At 43.7% G+C, this 18,809-nt stretch overlaps 2 protein-coding genes across 4 annotated transcripts in view; one reads left to right on the top strand and one right to left on the bottom strand.

The window, feature by feature from the left end:
* The window catches only part of GHRH (growth hormone releasing hormone), a 37,179-nt gene extending 29,333 nt beyond the window's left edge, over positions 1–7,846 (bottom strand). Inside the window, exon 1 of one of the 3 annotated variants that reach the window (XM_056550725.1) lies at positions 7,795–7,846. Coding sequence is in view for 1 of the 3 variants with exons in the window: in XM_056550722.1 (XP_056406697.1) it covers positions 7,643–7,653 (11 nt within the window). In the remaining 2 variants the exon portion in view is untranslated. Of the gene's footprint in view, positions 1–7,642; positions 7,669–7,756 lie in introns of those variants that run through there. The other 2 variants (XM_056550724.1, XM_056550722.1) reach the window with 2 other exon arrangements.
* An 18-nt stretch (positions 7,847–7,864) lies between these two features.
* Positions 7,865–15,674, top strand: MANBAL (mannosidase beta like). The gene is made up of 3 exons (XM_056550726.1): positions 7,865–7,998; positions 12,445–12,612; positions 14,945–15,674. Exons 2-3 carry the CDS (start codon positions 12,463–12,465, stop codon positions 15,050–15,052), a joined length of 258 nt encoding a protein of 85 aa, XP_056406701.1. The 5' UTR covers positions 7,865–7,998; positions 12,445–12,462; the 3' UTR covers positions 15,053–15,674.
* The last annotated feature ends 3,135 nt before the right edge of the window (positions 15,675–18,809 follow it).

Below are 18,809 nucleotides of genomic sequence, written 5' to 3'. Positions count from 1 at the left end.
GGACAAACTACCTACAGGGGGGTCCTACATACAGGGGACAAACTACCTACAGGGGGGTCCTACATACAGGGGACAAGCTACCTACAGGGGGGTCCTACATACAGGGGTCAAACTACCTACAGGGGGGTCCTACATACAGGAGACAAACTACCTACATACAGGGGGAAAACTACCTACAGGGGGGTCCTACATACAGGGGACAAACTACCTACAGGGGGTCCTACATACAGGAGACAAACTACCTACATTCAGGGGGTCCGACATACCGGAGACAAACTACCTACATACAGGGGAAAAACTACCTACAGGGGGTCCTACATACAGGAGACAAACTACCTACATTCAGGGGGTCCGACATACCGGAGACAAACTACCTACATACAGGGGAAAAACTACCTACAGGGGGGTCCTACATACAGGGGACAAACTACCTTCAGGGGGGTCCTACATACAGGGGACAAATTACCTACAGGGGGTCCTACATACAGGGGACAAACTACCTACAGGGGGGTCCTACATACAGGGGACAAATTACCTACAGGGGGTCCTACATACAGGGGACAAACTACCTACAGGGGGGTCCTACATACAGGGGACAAACTACCTACAGGGGGGTCCTACATACAGGGGACAAACTACCTACAGGTAAAAAAACACCCTGTGATAAGTCACACACCAAAAACAAACCACACTCACAATAAGCTACATCCTTCATTGTCAAAGCCGAAGTGTCCCTGGAAAGTATATTTAAACAATGTCTTAGACAGTCGAAAGTGTATGGGCACCTTAAAGTAAGCACCTGTACATCTGAAAACAACACTATTGCACACATGAGTAAGGGGAGGTTCCCAGAAAAGTCACGTCCAGGCCGGGTCAGGAACACCGCAGAAAAGGGGTTGTTATGCCAGAAAAAAACTTTTGTATTGAACCAAGAATAAAGAAACAAAAATATCATGAAATGAAGACAACGTCTGAATTGTGAATTAAATAAGTTTACAGTGGTCCCTCAAGTAACAATATTAATTGGTTCCAGGACGACCATTGTATGTTGAGACCATTGTATGTTGAGACCATAACTCTATAGAAACCTGGTAATTGGTTCTGAAGCCACCAAAATGTCATCCAAAAATAGGAAAAAGTGAGGATTAAAGAAAAATAAGTAGATAACTAATAGAGATAAAGCAAATCCTTCCATATAAAAGTAATAAAGATCTGCTGGGAGCTGTAATCACTGTCTATGTCAGTGTTTTGTAACCTAGGGAGCCTCCAGCTGTTGCAAAACTACAACTCCCAGCATGCCCGGACAGCCAACGGCTGTCCGGGCATGCTGGGAGTTGTAGTTTTGCAACAGCTGGAGGCACCCTCGTTAGGAAACACTGGTCTATGTAGAGGACAGGAGCTTCTTCAGGGTCCTGTACAGTACATAGTGTCCTAAAAAAGTAACATGGAGTCATCCTATCCTGGTGTCCAAAAGGAGCAGGTAACCCTGCACAGGTTAAAAGACTTAAGACTTTACTTAAAAGAAAAATAAGTAGAGAACTAATATAGATAAAGCAAATCCTTACATTTAAAAGTAATAAAGATCTGCTGGGAGCTGTAATCACTGTCTATGTAGAGGACAGGAGCTTCTTCAGGGTCCTGTACAGTACACAGTGTCCTAAAAAAGTAATGGAGCCGCCCTCACCTGGTGTCCAAAGGAGCAGCTAACCCTGGTACAGGTAAAGAGTACAGAACATGTAATACCTCCCTGTACTGTATGGGGCGCTACCAGACACCAGTCAGTGCATACACTTCAGTAATACAGGTAAAGAGTACAGAACATGTAATACCTCCCTGTACTGTAGGGGGCGCTACCAGACACCAGTCAGTGCATACACTTCAGTAATACAGGTAAAGTGTACAGAACATGTAATACCTCCCTGTACTGTAGGGGGCGCTACCAGACACCAGCCAGTGCATACACTTCAGTAATACAGGTAGAGTAGTACAGAACATGTAATACCTCCCTGTACTGTAGGGGGTGCTACCAGATACCAGTCAGTGCATACACTTCAGTAATACAGGTAAAGAGTTAAGAACATGTAATACCTCCCTGTACTGTAGGAGGCGCTACCAGACACCAGTCAGTGCATACACTTCAGTAATACAGGTAAAGAGTACAGAACATGTAATACCTCCCTGTACTGTAGGGGGCGCTACCAGACACCAGTCAGTGCATGTACTTCAGTAATACAGGTAAAGATTACAGAACATGTAATACCTCCCTGTACTGTAGGGGGCGCTACCAGACACCAGTCAGTGCATGCACTTCAGTAATACAGGTAAAAAGTAGTACAGAACATGTAATACCTCCCTGTACTGTAGGGGGAGCTACCAGATACCAGTCAGTGCGTACACTTCAGTAATACAGGTAAAGAGTACAGAACATATAATACCTCCCTGTACTCTAGGGGGCGCTACCAGACACCATTCAGTGCATACACTCAGTAATACAGGTAAAGAGTACAGAACATGTAATACCTCCCTGTACTGTAGGAGGCGCTACCAGACACCAGTCAGTGCATGTACTTCAGTAATACAGGTAAAGAGTACAGAACATGTAATACCTCCCTGTACTGTAGGGGGAGCTACCAGATACCAGTCAGTGCATACACTTCAGTAATACAGGTAAAGAGTACAGAACATGTAATACCTCCCTGTACTGTAGGGGGCGCTACCAGACACCAGTCAGTGCATGTACTTCAGTAATACAGGTAAAGAGTACAGAACATGTAATACCTCCCTGTACTGTAGGGGGCGCTACCAGACACCAGTCAGTTTCTCAGATCTGGACAGATCTGGAGCAAAGACAATTGTATGTTGAAACTATTGTATGTTGAGGCCATTGTAAGTTGAGGGATCACTGTACTGACTGCACTTGTCTATAAATGCTAGAAGTTTGTCTGAAGTGTCTGTATACCCCTTGGGACTTGTACAAAACATGACCAACATGATAACAGAAAAGTGCAACTTTGATTTCCAAGAGTTTCTTAGACATTCTTGATCAATAGGACTTGTCAATGATGTGTCAGCAGTCATCTTATTACTATGCCAGGACTGATCCACCTTCCCAAGAACTATTCTCAACAGTGCTTGGTCAGCTGTACACGTGAGCAGAAAACCAACATGGTGGAAGATGAAAGTTAAGCTCTAGGTGCATTTTTTTTTTTTTATTGATTTTTTTTTTTATGTTAATTTGTTTCCTAAATCCAATATAAAGCAACTTTTTAAATAGTCTTCATTAAAGGGTTACTCCGGTGGAAAGCACATTTTTTCAAATCCACTGGTGCCAGGAAGTTTAACAGATTTGTAAATGACTTCTATATAAAAATCTTAATCCTTCCAGTACTTATCAGCTGCTGTATGCTCCACAGGAAGTTGTGTAGTTCTTTTCTGTCTGACCACAGTGCTCTCTGCTGACACCCCTGTCCATGTCAGGAACTGTCTACAGTAGAAGCAAATCCCCATAGCAAACCTATCCTGCTCTGGACAGTTCCTGACATGGACAGAGGTGTCAGCTGAGAGCACTGTGGTCAGACTGAAAAGGACTACAGAAAGATAAACAACTTCCTGTGGAGCATACAGCAGCTGATAAGTACTGGAAGGATTAAGGTTTTTTTAATAGAAGTAAATTATAAATCTGTATAACTTTCTGGCACTCAAAAAATATAGTATATAGTTTGTAAACTTGTAATTTACAAATCTGTTTAATTTTGTGGCACCAGTTGGTCTGAATTTATTTTTTTTACACCGGAGTACTTCTTTAACAGTATCCTACCCTGCAGCTGCTGCTCCGAGAAAGAGAAATTGACGAGATGGACTTTCTGCTCTCTGTGTTAGAGATAGCAGCCAGAAAAGGGTAGGGGGTAGAGATGAGCGAACTTACAGTAAATTCGATTCGTCACGAACTTCTCGGCTCGGCAGTTGATGACTTTTCCTGCATAAATTAGTTCAGCTTTCAGGTGCTCCGGTGGGCTGGAAAAGGTGGATACAGTCCTAGGAGACTCTTTCCTAGGACTGTATCCACCTTTTCCAGCCCACCGGAGCACCTGAAGGCTGAACTAATTTACGCAGGATAAGTCATCAACTGCCGAGCCGAGAAGTTCGTGACGAATCGAATTTACTGTAAGTTCGCTCATCTCTAGTAGGGGGTTATAGACCAAATCAATTAGTAGGTGGGGGAGAGAAATCCTAAAGGACAATTCAGACCGGCTGATGAGAGAGAGGAGAGCAGATACAAGGCAGTCTGCAGGGGAGAATCATATAGGCTGCGTACAATTATAGAGAGAAAATAGAGCTCACACAGCAAAAGCAAAATAAAGCAACGTTTTTAACAAAAGTTATTTTTGCAACATAATCTGTACAAAGAATTAATTTAAAAAATGCATTTTAAAGGTGTCTATAGACTTTAGGCTTATTCTGTTGAACATAAAGAACAAAGACATTTTATTATACAGCAAAACCTCTTGGAGACGACCACCCTGAACTGCATTGTAAAAATAGTCTTCTACAAGGGTGCACTTAAAGGGGTACTCCGGTGGGAAACATATATATATATATATATATATATTTTTTTTTTTTTTTTTTTTTTATCAACTGATGCCAGAAAGTTAAACAGATTTGTAAATTACTTCAATTAAAAAATATTTATCCTTCCAGTACTTTTTAGCAGCTGTATGCTACATAGGAAATTCTTTTCTTTTTGAATTTCTTTTCTGTCTTGTCCACAGTGCTCTCTGCTGACACTTGATGCCCGTATCAGGAACTGTCTAGAGCAGGAGAAAATTCCTATAGCAAACCTATGCTGCTCTGGACAGTTCCTGACATGGACAGAGGTGTCAGCAGAGAGAGCACTGTGGTCAGACAGAAAAGAAATTCAAAAAGAAAAGAATTTCCTCTGAAGCATACAGCCGCTAAAAAGTACTGGAAGGGTAAAGATTTTTTTAATAGGAGTAATTTTTTACAAATCTGTGTAACTTTCTGGCACCAGTTGATTTAGAAAAAAAATTTTTTCCACCGGAGTACCCCTTTAAAGGGGGTACTCCGCCCCTAGACATCTTATCCCCTACTCAAAGGATAGGGGATAAGATGTCTGATCGCGGGGGTCTTGCCGCTGGGGGCCCCCCGCGATCTCCCTGCAGCACCAGAGACTCGTGACATCACGGCCACGCCCCCTCAATGCAAGTCTATGGGAGGGGGCGTCACTGCCGTCACGCCCCCTCCCATAGACTTGCATTGAGGGGGCGTGGCCGTGACATCACGAGCCTCCGCCCCACATCGCCAGTCATCCGGCACAGAGCGATGTCGGGGTGCCGTAGCCAAAGATGGCAGCCGAGACCCCCGTGATCACACATCTTATCCCCTATCCTTTGGATAGGATGTCTAGGGGTGGAGTACCCCTTTAAGAGACCTTGCCGTAGGGAATCTGGATGGAAGAAGAGAAGTTGATCTTGTTAAAAATCACTTATTATAAACGCTCATGTTGCCTTACACTCTATTCAGTCACCATGACTTGTCTAATCTATAGAGCCTGGTGGGGTGTAAAGTGGCGTCTTCATTATAAGGTGTCGGTGGATTGATTGATTTTTCGGAACTTGTTGTGAGGACACCGAGCGCAACATGGACGATGAACCAATGCAGCTATACCAGTTTGCTTCTTTTAAAAAATAATATGTTTCTGGAGCGAAAAAAAGAAAGAAAAAAAACATACTTGCCTAGTCCCAGTCCCTGGATCTTCTCTCTTCTTCTTGCAAGACAAAAGCTTGGGGGCAGGGCCTGCCTGCTCAGCCAATCAATGGCCACTGTAGTGTCCCATCTTGGCCAATGATTGGCTGAGCGGGTCCTGCTTCGAGCGCTCGTCTTGGAAGCAGCAAGAAGAGAGAAGATCAGAGGACCGGATGGAGATGAATGGGAGTGCGGGAGACCAGCAGAAATCGGGGCTAGGTAAGTATTTTTTATTTTATTTTTTTAAGGACGCAGGGTTTTTCCGTTCTTGCATTTTCATTTTTTCCTCATCACCTTCAAAAAATCATAACGCTTTCCATTTTTTCACATAAAATTCCATATTATGGCTTATTTCTTGCTTCACCAATTCTACTTTGCAGTGACATCAGTCATTTTACCAAAAAATCCACGGCGAAACGGAAAAAAAATTCATTGTGCGACAAAATTGAAGAAAAAATGCCATTTTGTAACTTTTGGGGGCTTCCGTTTATACGTAGTACATTTTTGGGTAAAAATGTCACCTTCTCTTTATTCTGTAGGTCCATACGGTTAAAATGATCCCCTACTTATATAGGTTTGATTTTGTCGCACTTCTGGAAAAAATCATAACTACATGCAGGAAAATGTATACGTTTAAAAATGTCCTCTTCTGACCCCTATAACTTTTTTATTTTTCCGCGTTTGGAGCGGTATGAGGACTAATTTTTTGCGGCGTCATCTGAAGTTTTTATCGGTACCATTTTTGTATTGATCTAACTTTTTTGATCGCTTTTTATTCATTTTTTTTAATTTTATAAAAAGTGACCAAAAATACGCTATTTTGGACTTTGGAATTTTTTTGCGCATACGCCATTGACCGTGCGGTTTAATTAACAATATATTTTTATAATTCAGACATTTCCGCACGCAGCGATACCACATATGTTTATTTTTATTTACACAGTTTTTTTGTTTTTTTTTATGGGAAATGGGGGGTGATTCAGACTTTTATTAGGGAAGGGGTTAAATGACCTTTATTAACTTTTTTTTTCCACATTTTTTTGCAGTATTATAGCTCCCATAGGGACCTATAACACTGCACACACTGATCATTGTTATCCCATAGGGACCTATAACACTGCACACACTGATCATTGTTATCCCATAGGGACCTATAACACTGCACACACTGATCATTGTTATCCCATAGGGACCTATAACACTGCACACACTGATCATTGTTATCCCATAGGGACCTATAACACTGCACACACTGATCATTGTTATCCCATAGGGACCTATAACACTGCACACACTGATCATTGTTATCCCATAGGGACCTATAACACTGCACACACTGATCATTGTTATCCCATAGGGACCTATAACACTGCACACACTGATCATTGTTATCCCATAGGGACCTAGAACACTGCACACACTGATCATTGTTATCCCATAGGGACCTATAACACTGCACACACTGATCATTGTTATCCCATAGGGACCTATAACACTGCACACACTGATCTTTTGCACTGATCCCTGCAACGCCATAGCTTTGTACGCCCTACGTCCTTAAGAGGTTAAAAGTTTGAGGCACACTGGTTGGGAAACACCATGTGGACCTCCAGCTGTTGCAAAACTACAACTCCCAGCATGCCCAGACAGCCTTTGGCTGTCTGGGCATGCTGGGAGTTGTAGTTTTGCAACATCAGGCAGCTCAGCGACTACTAAAACAACGACGCATGTCACTTTCATCTTAGTTATCATTCAGATTAGCCATTTCGATAAATTTGGCGCAAAATGCTGCATTTCCAACTTTTATCTATATACTAATCTTTGTTCTCATGATTATTATTACTATTTCGCGACATGTTGTTGTTATAGATTTTTTTACATTTCACTCATGTTTTCAAAACATTCAGTGGGACTACAACTCCCAGCAGGTTCCTGCTATAACTACAACCATTCCTCCTCATGATGGGGCTGAAATGGAAACAATAGATCTCACTTTACACCCCTAAATCTCTGGGGTAAAACTTTGGTCACCAGAGGTAAAACTTTTCGTAGGCATCCTGTGACGCGCGGCCGCCATTTTGCCGGAGACCGTTCTCCGGTTTATCCTATAGGATGTGGGCGCTGACAAAATGGCTGCTCCCGTTCACAATTCCAGTCCATAGAAACTCGTCATATCCGGACAGCGGTACAATCCCTTCCTGGTGATCGGCTGGGGGCTGCAGTTGTGTATTGTCTGTAAGTCTTATAACAATACGGTATTATATAGTCTGTAGAGCTGTATTTGCATGGTAAAAGCTTATGCGGACATACTGTTTGCGTGGAGCTTGTCTCCTGTAAATCACTCACACGGCACTGCTGCTGTATCCTTAGTAATTATGTGTATTTATTATAGCACCAACATATACCATACGGCTGTACAAACAATTATAACAGTGTTTCCTATTGACAATTGTATATTTGACAACACTAGCTGAGCGAGCAGCCATGGGCATTGTACGGTTTCCTTGGCAACCAACAATGTCCGACAACACCCCATTAAAGAGACATTGGCGCAAATCGCCAGCTGCAAGAGATGCAGCGTCAGACATGGCGGTTTGCGCCAATGTCTCTTTAATGGGGTGTTGTTGGACAGAAAAATGTTAAAAAAATAATAAAAAAAAGTTTAAAAAAAACCCATAATAATGGGCTTGTTAAATTGCCCACCGATACAGCGCCAAAGCTCCGTCAGTCCCTATTGGTCTACCTTTTATTTTTAAGGCCTGTTTACACTACGGAATTTTACGCTCTGTCCAAGCAGAGTGGCGCTGATTTCATGCTTAATTTAACCGGTCATGTTGGGAGTTGTAGTTTTGCAACAGCCGAAGGCGCACTGTTTGGAAAACATTGCCATAAGGACTTAAAGGGGTATTCCAGGGAAAAACGTTTTTTTTTTTCTTATATCAACTGGCTCCAGAGAGTTAAACAGATTTGTATTTCTATTAAAAAAATGTATGTATCGCTATTAAAAAATCTTAATCCTTCCAATAATTTATCAGCTGCTGAAGTTGAGTTGTTCTTTTCTGTCTGGCAACAGTGCTCTCTGCTGACATCTCTGCTTGTCTCGGGAACTGCACAGAGTAGAAGAGGTTTGCTCTGGGGATTCGCTTCTATTCTGGACAGTTCCCGAGACACGTGTCATCAGAGAGCACTTAGACAGAAAAGAACAACTCAACTTCAGCAGCTCATAAGTACTGAAAGTATTAAACAATTTAATAGAAGTAATTTAAAAATCTGTTTAACTTTCTGGAGCCAGTTGATATATATATAAAAAAAAGTTTTTTCCTGGATAACCCCTTTAGCCCATTTTTAATTTTTTTTACTCCTCGCCTTCTAAGAGCCAGGATGCTAACATTTTGTTTCATAATTGTACTATAATTGTCTCATAAAATGTACGAGGCAACAAATTCCAATTCCCCCCAAAAAACAATAAATTATAGGAACCCCTCTTAGTTTTGGAACTTTTTTTGAAGGGGGTGGGGTTTCCTTTTTTTTTTTTATACAGTGCGCGGTCATACTATTACAGCAATACCCATAATTACCTAGCCTTTGTATTATTGTACTAGTTTTTAAAAAAAGAAAAAAAAAAGTCATACTTTTTTTTTTTTAAACAAAATTTGCACACCCTATTTGCACCCCTATAACTTTTTATTTTTCCATCTACGGGTCTGTATGAGGGCTCATTTTTTGGTGATCTGTAGTTTTTATTGGAACCATTTTTTGCAGATATTTAACTTTTTGGTCACTTTATATATATATTTTTTCTGGGATGTGAAGGGACCAAAAATCTGACATATTGGACTTCTAATATTTTTTCACATTTACGCCGTTCACTGTACAGTACTCATAGTGTTTTATTTCAAAAGTTCGGACAAATCTATTTGTTAAACCAAATTGATCTGTTTTTTTTTTCTGTATTATAATTTTTTTATTTATTTTTTTTATTTGGAAATTTAAATTTAAATTTTTATTAGGGAAGGGTATATTTTAAAAAAAGTTTTTTTTTTTTTGTTTTTTTTTTTTACCACCTGTATATACTCGAGTATAAGCCGACCCGAATATAAGCCGAGGTCCCTAATTTCACCCCAAAAACCCAGGAAAAGTTATTGACTCGACTATAAGCCTAGGGTGGGAAATACATCATCCCCCCGTGATCATCATCCTGTCATTTTCACCCCGTCATCATCACCGCCGGTCATCATCTCCCCCCCCCCCCTTCATCATCACCGCCTGTCAATCCCTTCATCAGTGGTCTTCAACCTGCAGACCTCCAGATGTTGCAAAACTACAACTCCCAGCATGCCCGGACAGCTCCCCGGGAGGGGGCTCTCTACTCCGCTCCGGGCCAGCCCCGGCCTAGTGATGTTGCCTTGACGACGCGCAGGGACGTCTGCAGCGCACGGATGTCCCTTTGCGTCGTCGTCAAGGCAACGTCACTAGGCCGGGGACAGCGCGGAGTGGAGAAGAGGGCCCCCTCCCAGTGAAAATGGACAGCCGGGAACGACTAACCCTTCCCACCGGACGGTCCCTGCAGCATAGATGGCCCGGACCAGCTCACCCTTCCTTCCCACCGAGGGGAGGTGAGTAGAAAACTAAAGGGGGGTCTGGAAGATGACGAAGGCCGCAATGGTCTTCAACCTGCGGACCTCCAGATGTTTCAAAACTACCACTCCCAGCATGCCCGAACAGCCGATGGCTGTCCGGGCATGCTGGGAGTTGTAGTTTTACAACATCTGGAGGTCCACAGGTTGAAGACCACTGAGAAGGGAGGAAGGCGGAGAGTTCACTCGAGTATAAGCGTAAAAATCGTGCTGAAAAACTTGGCTTATACTCGAGTATATACGGTATTTAATTTACACTCATAGGGGACTTATTTAAAAGGGTTATCCAGAAAAAAACTTTTTTTTTATATAAATATCAACTGGCTCCAGAAAGTTAAACAGATTTGTAAATTACTTCTATAAAAAAAATCTTAATCCTTTCAGTACTTATGAGCTTCTGAAGTTAACGTTGTTCTTTTCTGTCTAAGTGCTCTCTGATGACAGCTGTCTAGGGAAACGCCCAGTTTAGAAGCAAATCCCCATAGCAAACCTCTTCTAAACTGGGCGTTTCCCGAGACAGGTGTCATCAGAGAGCACTTAGACAGAAAAGAACAACTCAACTTCAGCAGCTCATAAGTACTGAAAGGATTAAGATTTTTTTTAATAGAAGTAATTTACAAATCTGTTTAACTTTCTGGAGCCAGTTGATATATATAAAAAAAGTATTTTCCTGGAATACCCCTTTAAGCAGTCATTAGATTGCTAACACAGAAAAATGCTAAGTGTGATCGGTGATTTACTAAGGGAATCTGCCTTAGGCTAAGTTCACACAGCAGAATGTCCGCCCGGATGGACATATTACAAACAGCGGATGCCGGCAGAACATGCCAGCACTAGGACCACTTGGACCACATGCGCCGTGTCCATAGACATGTCAATTCTTTTTGCAGGGGCTGACATCCGAATTTCTGCAGGAGATATTTCAACGTGCACACTGCAGTAGAAGCCCATTGAAAACAATGAGACTCTGCTGCAATTGAATTTATGTGTGCAATTTTTCTGCCGTATTCTGATCGGAAATGGCTATGTTCACACAGCAAAATGTCTACCCAGAAAATTTCAAGGTGCTAGGAAAACCTGGACGTGCCTGGTCATAGACGGCAATGCATTTCTGAGCAGATTGGTGGAATCGGTATTTCCACGGGAGATGTTTCGGCCACAGAAATTACACTGCGTACACAGTGCAGCAGAATCCCAGTAATAACATTAGGTGGCTTCTGCACCGGAGTTTTCCGAGATGAATTTTTTGTCGGATTCTTCTAGGAAATTCCACCATGTGACATAACTTAAAGGGGTTGTCAAGGACAAAAAAAAATAAGAGCCCCTTTTTTTCTTTTTTTTTTTTTTTTTGAAAGACCTCTCCCTGTCTGTCTTCAATTTGGGTGTGGTTTTACAACTACCATACCCAACCTGGAGACAGACAGGGAGAGGTCTTTGAAAGAAAAAGACTTTATTAGAAGATCGCACCAAAGCCAGTGGAGACTAGTTGAGTTTATCTCCAGCTGCAAGCAATATTTTTCGGACCCCCTGCAAATACGTTTTGGGGTGGGCAGGGGGATTGTCAGGCTCTTAAAGGGGTACTCTGCCCCTAGATATGTTATGCCCTATTCAAAGGATAGGGGATAACATGTCTGATTGCGCTGGGACCCCCTGAGATTTCCGGTGCGGCACCCCAGTCATCCAGTGCACGGAGTGAACCGGATGACTGGTGACCATAGCCGTCATGCACCCTCCATTCATGTCTATGGGAGGAGGCGTGACGACTATGTTCTAGCTGTACTGCCACCTCCTATAGACATGGAGGGGGCGTGGTGTGATGGCACGAATATGGAAGCATGGGGCTGGATCGTGGGGTAGTGTCCCAGCAGCTGGATCCCATGCAAAAAGGGATAACCTGTCTAGGGGCGAAGTACAACCCAAAACTCAGATGTATAATTCCTTAGAGCAGAAGAGTTCATGAATCCGCACCGGTCATAGTAAAGATTGTAGTTATGTGTAAGATAAGAAACTTATGGATAATACATATGGCTCTTCCTTCTGTTAGGTGGCTGTCCTGTATACCATGCCAGAACCCCTGGATCTCTCCCCGCCGGATATCCCAGAACCGAGCTTCCTAGAGACCTTACTGCGCTATGGACTCTTTTGTGGAGCAATTTTCCAGCTCATATGCATTTTGGCTATTATATTCCCTGGTAGCAGTTCAAAGGAAATGGTGAGTTGTATGAACTAATCTCGTGTTATGGTCCCTTTAAATGGGCCGACTATACAGGAGCGCTCTGCTTTTGATCACATCTTCCTATAATAGTTGCATGTATGTCAACTGCAGAAGGACAATGCAGAAGTAATGTCTAAGATCAGTGATCAAAAAAAAAAGTATCCCTCTTAATCTTAATCTCCACTGATCACCAGAATGGGGGACCTTAAAGAGAATCTGACAGCTAGCCCACCCACTCTAAACCCAGTATACTCGGTTATAGTGTGGATGAACAGCTAGAAATTAAGGGGTTACTCGCTGAAATCTGTATGTGCAGAGTTATGCTTGGAAACAGCTTTATTCCTAATGGGCCACATTGGAGGCGGGGAGCTGGCTGGCCGAGCTCCCCTGCCTCATCTATATTCACTTGCCGGACCAACCCTGGCTTGATGATCTCATAGTTTAGGGCTTATAATTCCAGTGAAAACAAATCTTAAAGTGAACCTGTCATTAGCAAAAACTTTTTATATAATGTAGATAATACTATTATATGTATATTTGTAATATTCATTGGTTAAAAAATTTTGTTTATTTGTGGGTGAAAAATTGCTGTCCCTGCAGCTATTGCCTGTGTGTCTCTGTGAGGAGTCCAGATACAGGAAGTGAGGGCAGGAGAAGCAGGGCTCTGTGCAGGCTCCTGGCTTGTCAATCATCCTATGTGAGCCGGGAGTGTGTCACAGAGCCCTGCTTGTCCTTAGTGTACAGAGCCCTGCTTGTCCTCAGTGTACAGAGCCCTGCTTGTCCTCAGTGCACAAAGCCCTGCTTGTCCTCAGTGTACAGAGCACTGCTTGTCCTCAGCGTACAGAGCACTGCTTGTCCTCAGTGTACAGAGCCCTGCTTGTCCTCAGTGTACAGAGCCCCGCTTGTCCTCAGTGTACAGAGCCCCGCTTGTCCTCAGTGTACAGAGCCCCGCTTGTCCTCAGTGTACAGAGCCCCGCTTGTCCCCAGTGTACAGAGCCCCGCTTGTCCTCAGTGTACAGAGCCCCGCTTGTCCTCAGTGTACAGAGCCCCGCTTGTCCTCAGTGTACAGAGCCCCGCTTGTCCTCAGTGTACAGAGCCCCGCTTGTCCTCAGTGTACAGAGCCCCGCTTGTCCTCAGTGTACAGAGCCCCGCTTGTCCCCATTTCATGTACAGAGCCCTGCTTGTCCTCAGTGTACAGAGCCCCGCTTGTCCTCGGTGTACAGAGCCCTGCTTGTCCTCGGTGTACAGAGCCCTGCTTGTCCTCGGTGTACAGAGCCCTGCTTGTCCTCGGTGTACAGAGCCCAGTTTGTCCTCAGTGTACAGAGCCCCGCTTGTCCTCGGTGTACAGAGCCCCGCTTTTCCTCGGTGTACAGAGCCCCACTTTTCCTCGGGGTACAGAGCCCCGCTTGTCCTGGGCGTACAGAGCCCCGCTTGCCCTGGGCGTACAGAGCCCCGCTTGTCCTGGGCGTACAGAGCCCTGCTTGTCCTGGGCGTACAGAGCCCCGCTTATCCTGGGCGTACAGAGCCCCGCTTGTCCCCATTTCATGTCCATCTCCCTTAATATATGCCAGGGTGCGGGGGAAACATTTAAAAAAAAAACTGATGCTTACCTAGCCCCGTAGATCTGCTGCAGATCCTGTTTTCCTCTTAGCAGTCCCGGTCTCTGCTTCCTCTTTTAGGAACAAGCAGCTGGTTGCAGGACCTTCCCGCTCGGCCAATCACTGGCTGAGACAAGTTACTGCTCCGTCCAGTGATTGGCTGTGCGGGAAGGTCCTACATCAAGCTGCTTATCCCTGAAGAAGGAAGCAGAGAAGACACCGGGGCTGATCGGAGGTTAACCGGATTTGCGGCAGACCTACATGGGTGGGACTAGGTAAGTTATTTAAAGTTTTGACCGCGCCCCAGCACCATATTTGACACGAACAGGGGGGGGGTCAGGTCTTCAAATGCAAGGAAATAATCGCAGGATATTGCAGACACGTATTCTCAGTAATCACGAATGGCTAATATCTCGAGTGTTTTTGCGATAAATCGTGCAGAGAAATTGTGATTGTGCTCCTTAAAGGGGTACTCCGCCCCGAGACACCTTGGGGAAGATTTATCAAACCCTGTCCAGAGGAAAAGTTGCTGAGTTGCCCATAGCAACCAATCAGATCGCTTCTTTCATTTTGCAGAGGCCTTTTAAAAAATGAAAGCAGCGATCTGATTGGTTGCTATGGGCAACTGGGCCACTTTTCCTCTGGACAGGTTTTGATAAATCTCCCCCCTATGTGTGAACAAAGCCTTATTATTATTATTATTAACCTCGGCTGTTTTACTTTTTCTTCAGGATTCCGACTCTTCTGAAGTCAAAAGCACAGAAGTGTTGAAAAAACCCAAGATGGCTCTAGTGACGGCGGGGAAAAAGCAAAAGAAAGAGACAAAGAAAAAGCGGTGAAAAAGAAGAAAAATACTTGAAAAAAACATTTCTTACACACAGGACTGGTCAGATTATTCACTTCCGCTTTCTTCCTATGACAACACCTCCTGTTTGGTGCTCTTCTGAGTGTTATCATAGGGACAGTGTGCGAATTTAGATCAGTCGTCTCCAAACTGCGGCCTGCCAGAAGTTGCAAAACTACAACTCCCAGCATGCCCGGACAGCCAACGGCTGTCCGGGCATGCTGGGAGTTGTTGTTTTGCAATAGCTGCAGGGCCACTGCTTGAAGACCACTGGTCTAGATTAAAGGGGTATTTCAGGAAAAAACTTTTGTTTTGATATCAACTGGTGCCAGAAAGTTTAACAGATTTGTAAATTTCTTCAATTAAAAAATCTTAATCCTTCCAATAATTACCAGCTGCTGAAGTTGAGCTGCTCTTTTCTGTCTGGCAACAGTGCTCTCTGCTGACATCTCTGCTTGTCTCGGGAACTGCACAGAGTAGAAGAGGTTTGCTATGGGGATTTGCTTCTAAACTGGGCGGTTCCCGAGACAGGTGTCATCAGAGAGCAGTTAGACAGAAAAGAACAACTCAACTTCAGCAGCTCAAAGCATTAAGATTTTTTAATAGAAGTAATTTACAAATCTGTTTAACTTTCTGGAGCTAGTTGAGATATATATATATATATATATATATATATATATATATATATATATATAAAAGTTTTTTCCTGGATAACCCCTTTAATAGTGCAATTGGGCTATTGATGCCAAGATTTTCGGGAGGCATCTGAATAAAGTAATAAACAACAAAAAAAAAAGGCTTGAAAATGAAAAAAATGTTCATGTTGGCTTTTATTACTTAGTTGATACCCCCCCTCCCCCCCGTATGCATGTACGTCTTTTCCTTATTGACAGCGGCATTTAATTCCCCTCTTTTTTTTATACTTTAATGTCAGTATGGGGGACAATAAATTAGACTTTGTTTTTTTTTTTTTCATTTTTGTGTTTTTATTATCTTTTCCGTATGAAAAAAAAACAACTTTATTTAAAATAAATGAAAATGCAATCCAGAAGATAAAACAGGGAAAGGGAACACCACAAAACATGGGATTTGGAGTGGGAGGAACAAGAACAATGTTAGGAAAGGATAGGCAAGGATAGGCAAATCAACTATAACAAAGCAATAAGAAATGGTACCGGGCAATGTAGATTTAGCCACAGAAAATGCAAGCACATGCTACTCACAAATCTAGAGCAGGAGATGACGTACCACCAGGATTGATGTCTCCGAAGCACGGATAAATCGGGAGGAGGTCAAAATGACATACCGATGTATCCGTGCTCGGACAGGCAGGGGTCCCATTCATTTCAATGGCCGGATTGTAGTCATTTCCCGAGCACATACAAGTTATGGATCCGACTGAGAAACAGTTGACTTGCAGCGATTTTCAGTCCAAGACAAAAAACTCGTATAAGGCTGCATTCGCACTGCGGTGGTGTCCGGCTGGGGGAGGGGAAAACTGTGTGCCCCCGTACCCTAGCTGAACTGGCGCAGAACTCCATTGACTATAATGAGCCGAGCGGAGTCAAACAGGGACTCCGGTCGGCTCATTTTTGCCCTGTATCCGGTTTTGTGACCGGACCTAAAACTGCAGTGAACTACGGTAGGTCCGGTCACAAAACCGGATACGGGGCAAAAATGAGCCGACCGGAGTCACTGTTTGACTCCTGTTGGCTCATTAAAGTTAATGGAGTTTGGCGCCGGTCCAGCTGGGGTACGGGAGCGCACGGTTTTCCCCTCCCCCAGCCGGATCCGGCAGCCGTACACTCCAACCGCAGTGTGAATGCAGCCTTAGCTGGAGAAATGAACGTAACGTAGTCACTAGGCGACTACACTCGGGTCATCGAAATGAATAGGGCCCCTGCCCGTCCGAGCACGGATACGTTGGCGTGTCATTCTGACGTGTGTCGTCCGTGTGTCGTAGGAAAAAAAAAAAAACGTGGTGTGAATGAGGCCTAACACTGGATCCAAACAGTGGAGCCAGAATAATAGAAAATACAGAAACCAACAGAATAAGAGAAAGAAAAGGAAAAGAGAGTAAGGGGGGAAAAAAGAAGAATCGGTGCCCACAGGGAGACAACTGAATTAGAGGTGAAGCCTGCAGAGCAAAATGGCCCAACATAGTTTTGCTTCTCTTTTGTACATACATGAAAAGTTACCTAAATAACAGGGATTCTATAATACTGTGTTTCCCAATCAGGGTGCCTCCAGCTGTTGCAAAACTACAACTCGCAGCATGCCCAGACAGTTAAAGGGACATTATGAGAAACTGAACTTATCAGACACTTTTCCCCTATCCACAGGTCGGACCTCCCCCGGTCTTCTTACCCACCCTCGGCGTGCTCCAACCCCTTACCTACCTAGACGTGGGCAATCAGCCAATCACCAGCTTCAGCGATGTCCCGCCTCACTTGCCCACATCCAGGAAGGTGGGGGCCGGAGAGCGCAAGGACGGGTAAGTAGCCAAGGCCCCACACAGGTGACCCAATGGTTCCTGCATGACATTCACTTCTCTCACCAGAACTCTCCCTATTACTGGGCCCTGGTCTCTTCCACCACCATTACCCCCTCCATACGCCCTTCCAAACCAAAAAGAATCTCCCCGGGAGTGAGAGCGGTGAATTTCACCCATCTGAACACGCTATTTCATGTCATCGCCAAGCGCCTAGACATGCAAGATGGCAGCCGACTAGAGCCACCGGCAGAAAACATTTTGGTGATAAAAGAAGAAGCTGAACTGGGGGCATTAAAGGGGTACTCTGGTGGAAAAAATTTTTTTCCCACTGGTGCCAGAGAGTTAAACAGATTTTAAAATGACTTAATCTTAATCCTTCCAGTACTTATCAGCTGCTGTATGCTCCAGAGGAAGTTGTATAGTTCTTTCCGGTCTGACCACAGTGCTCTGTGTGTATCAGGAACTGTCCGGAGCAGGAGAGGTTTGCTATGGGCATTGGCTCCTTCTCTGGACAGTTCAATTATTATGTAGCCCCTCCATAAGTAGGAATGTCCCTAGGTAGGTAGTGTCTCCCCCCCCAAATAAGAGGGTAGGTAGTGGTAGGTCTCACCATTTTAATCACAGTCAGTCAGACACAGATCTCTATATGCTAAGTGATTAAAGGGGTACTCCGGTGGAAAACTTTTTTTTTTTTTTTTAAATGAACCAGTGCCAGAAAGTTAAACAGATTTGTAAATGACTTTTATTAAAAAAATCTTTAGCCTTCCAGTACTTTTTAGCAGCTGTATGCTACAGAGGAAATTCTTTACTTTTTGAATTTCTTTTTTGTCTTGTCCACAGTGCTCTCTGCTGGCACCTCTGTCCGTGTCAGGAACTGTCCAGAGCAGCATAGGTTTGCTATGGGGATATTCTCCTGCTCTGGACAGTTCCTGATACGGACATCAGGTGTCAGCAGAGAGCACTGTGGACAACACAAAAAAGAAATTCAAAAAAATGTTTTTCCTCTGTAGCATACAGCTGCTAAAAAGTACTGAAAGGATTAAGATTTTTTAATAGAAGTAATTTGCAAATCTGTTTAACTTTCTGGAGCCAGTTGATATAACAAAAGAAAGTTTTTTCCTGGAATACCCCTTTAATTCTTTTGACCGAATCAAACTTTCGATATGCAAACTTGGCAGCAGCCTCCCATTGTTATCAATGGGAGGCTGACAGGATATTTCCAGCTGGAAATTCCGTAATGTGAACCTAACCTAAGGCT

This window comes from Hyla sarda, chromosome 13 (genome assembly GCF_029499605.1).
Source record: "Hyla sarda isolate aHylSar1 chromosome 13, aHylSar1.hap1, whole genome shotgun sequence".
In the NCBI taxonomy this organism is placed as follows: Eukaryota; Metazoa; Chordata; class Amphibia; order Anura; family Hylidae; genus Hyla; species Hyla sarda.
Note: the sequence above shows the minus strand (reverse complement) of the source record. Positions and strands in the feature narration are given on the sequence as shown.

Coding starts and splice junctions, on each gene's coding strand:
- MANBAL (XM_056550726.1), top strand. CDS start 12,463: ATGCCAGAACCCCTGGATCTCTCCCCGCCGGATATCCCAGAACCGAGC. Junction 12,613..14,944: donor GTAGCAGTTCAAAGGAAATG/GTGAGTTGTATG, acceptor CTTTTTCTTCAG/GATTCCGACTCTTCTGAAGT.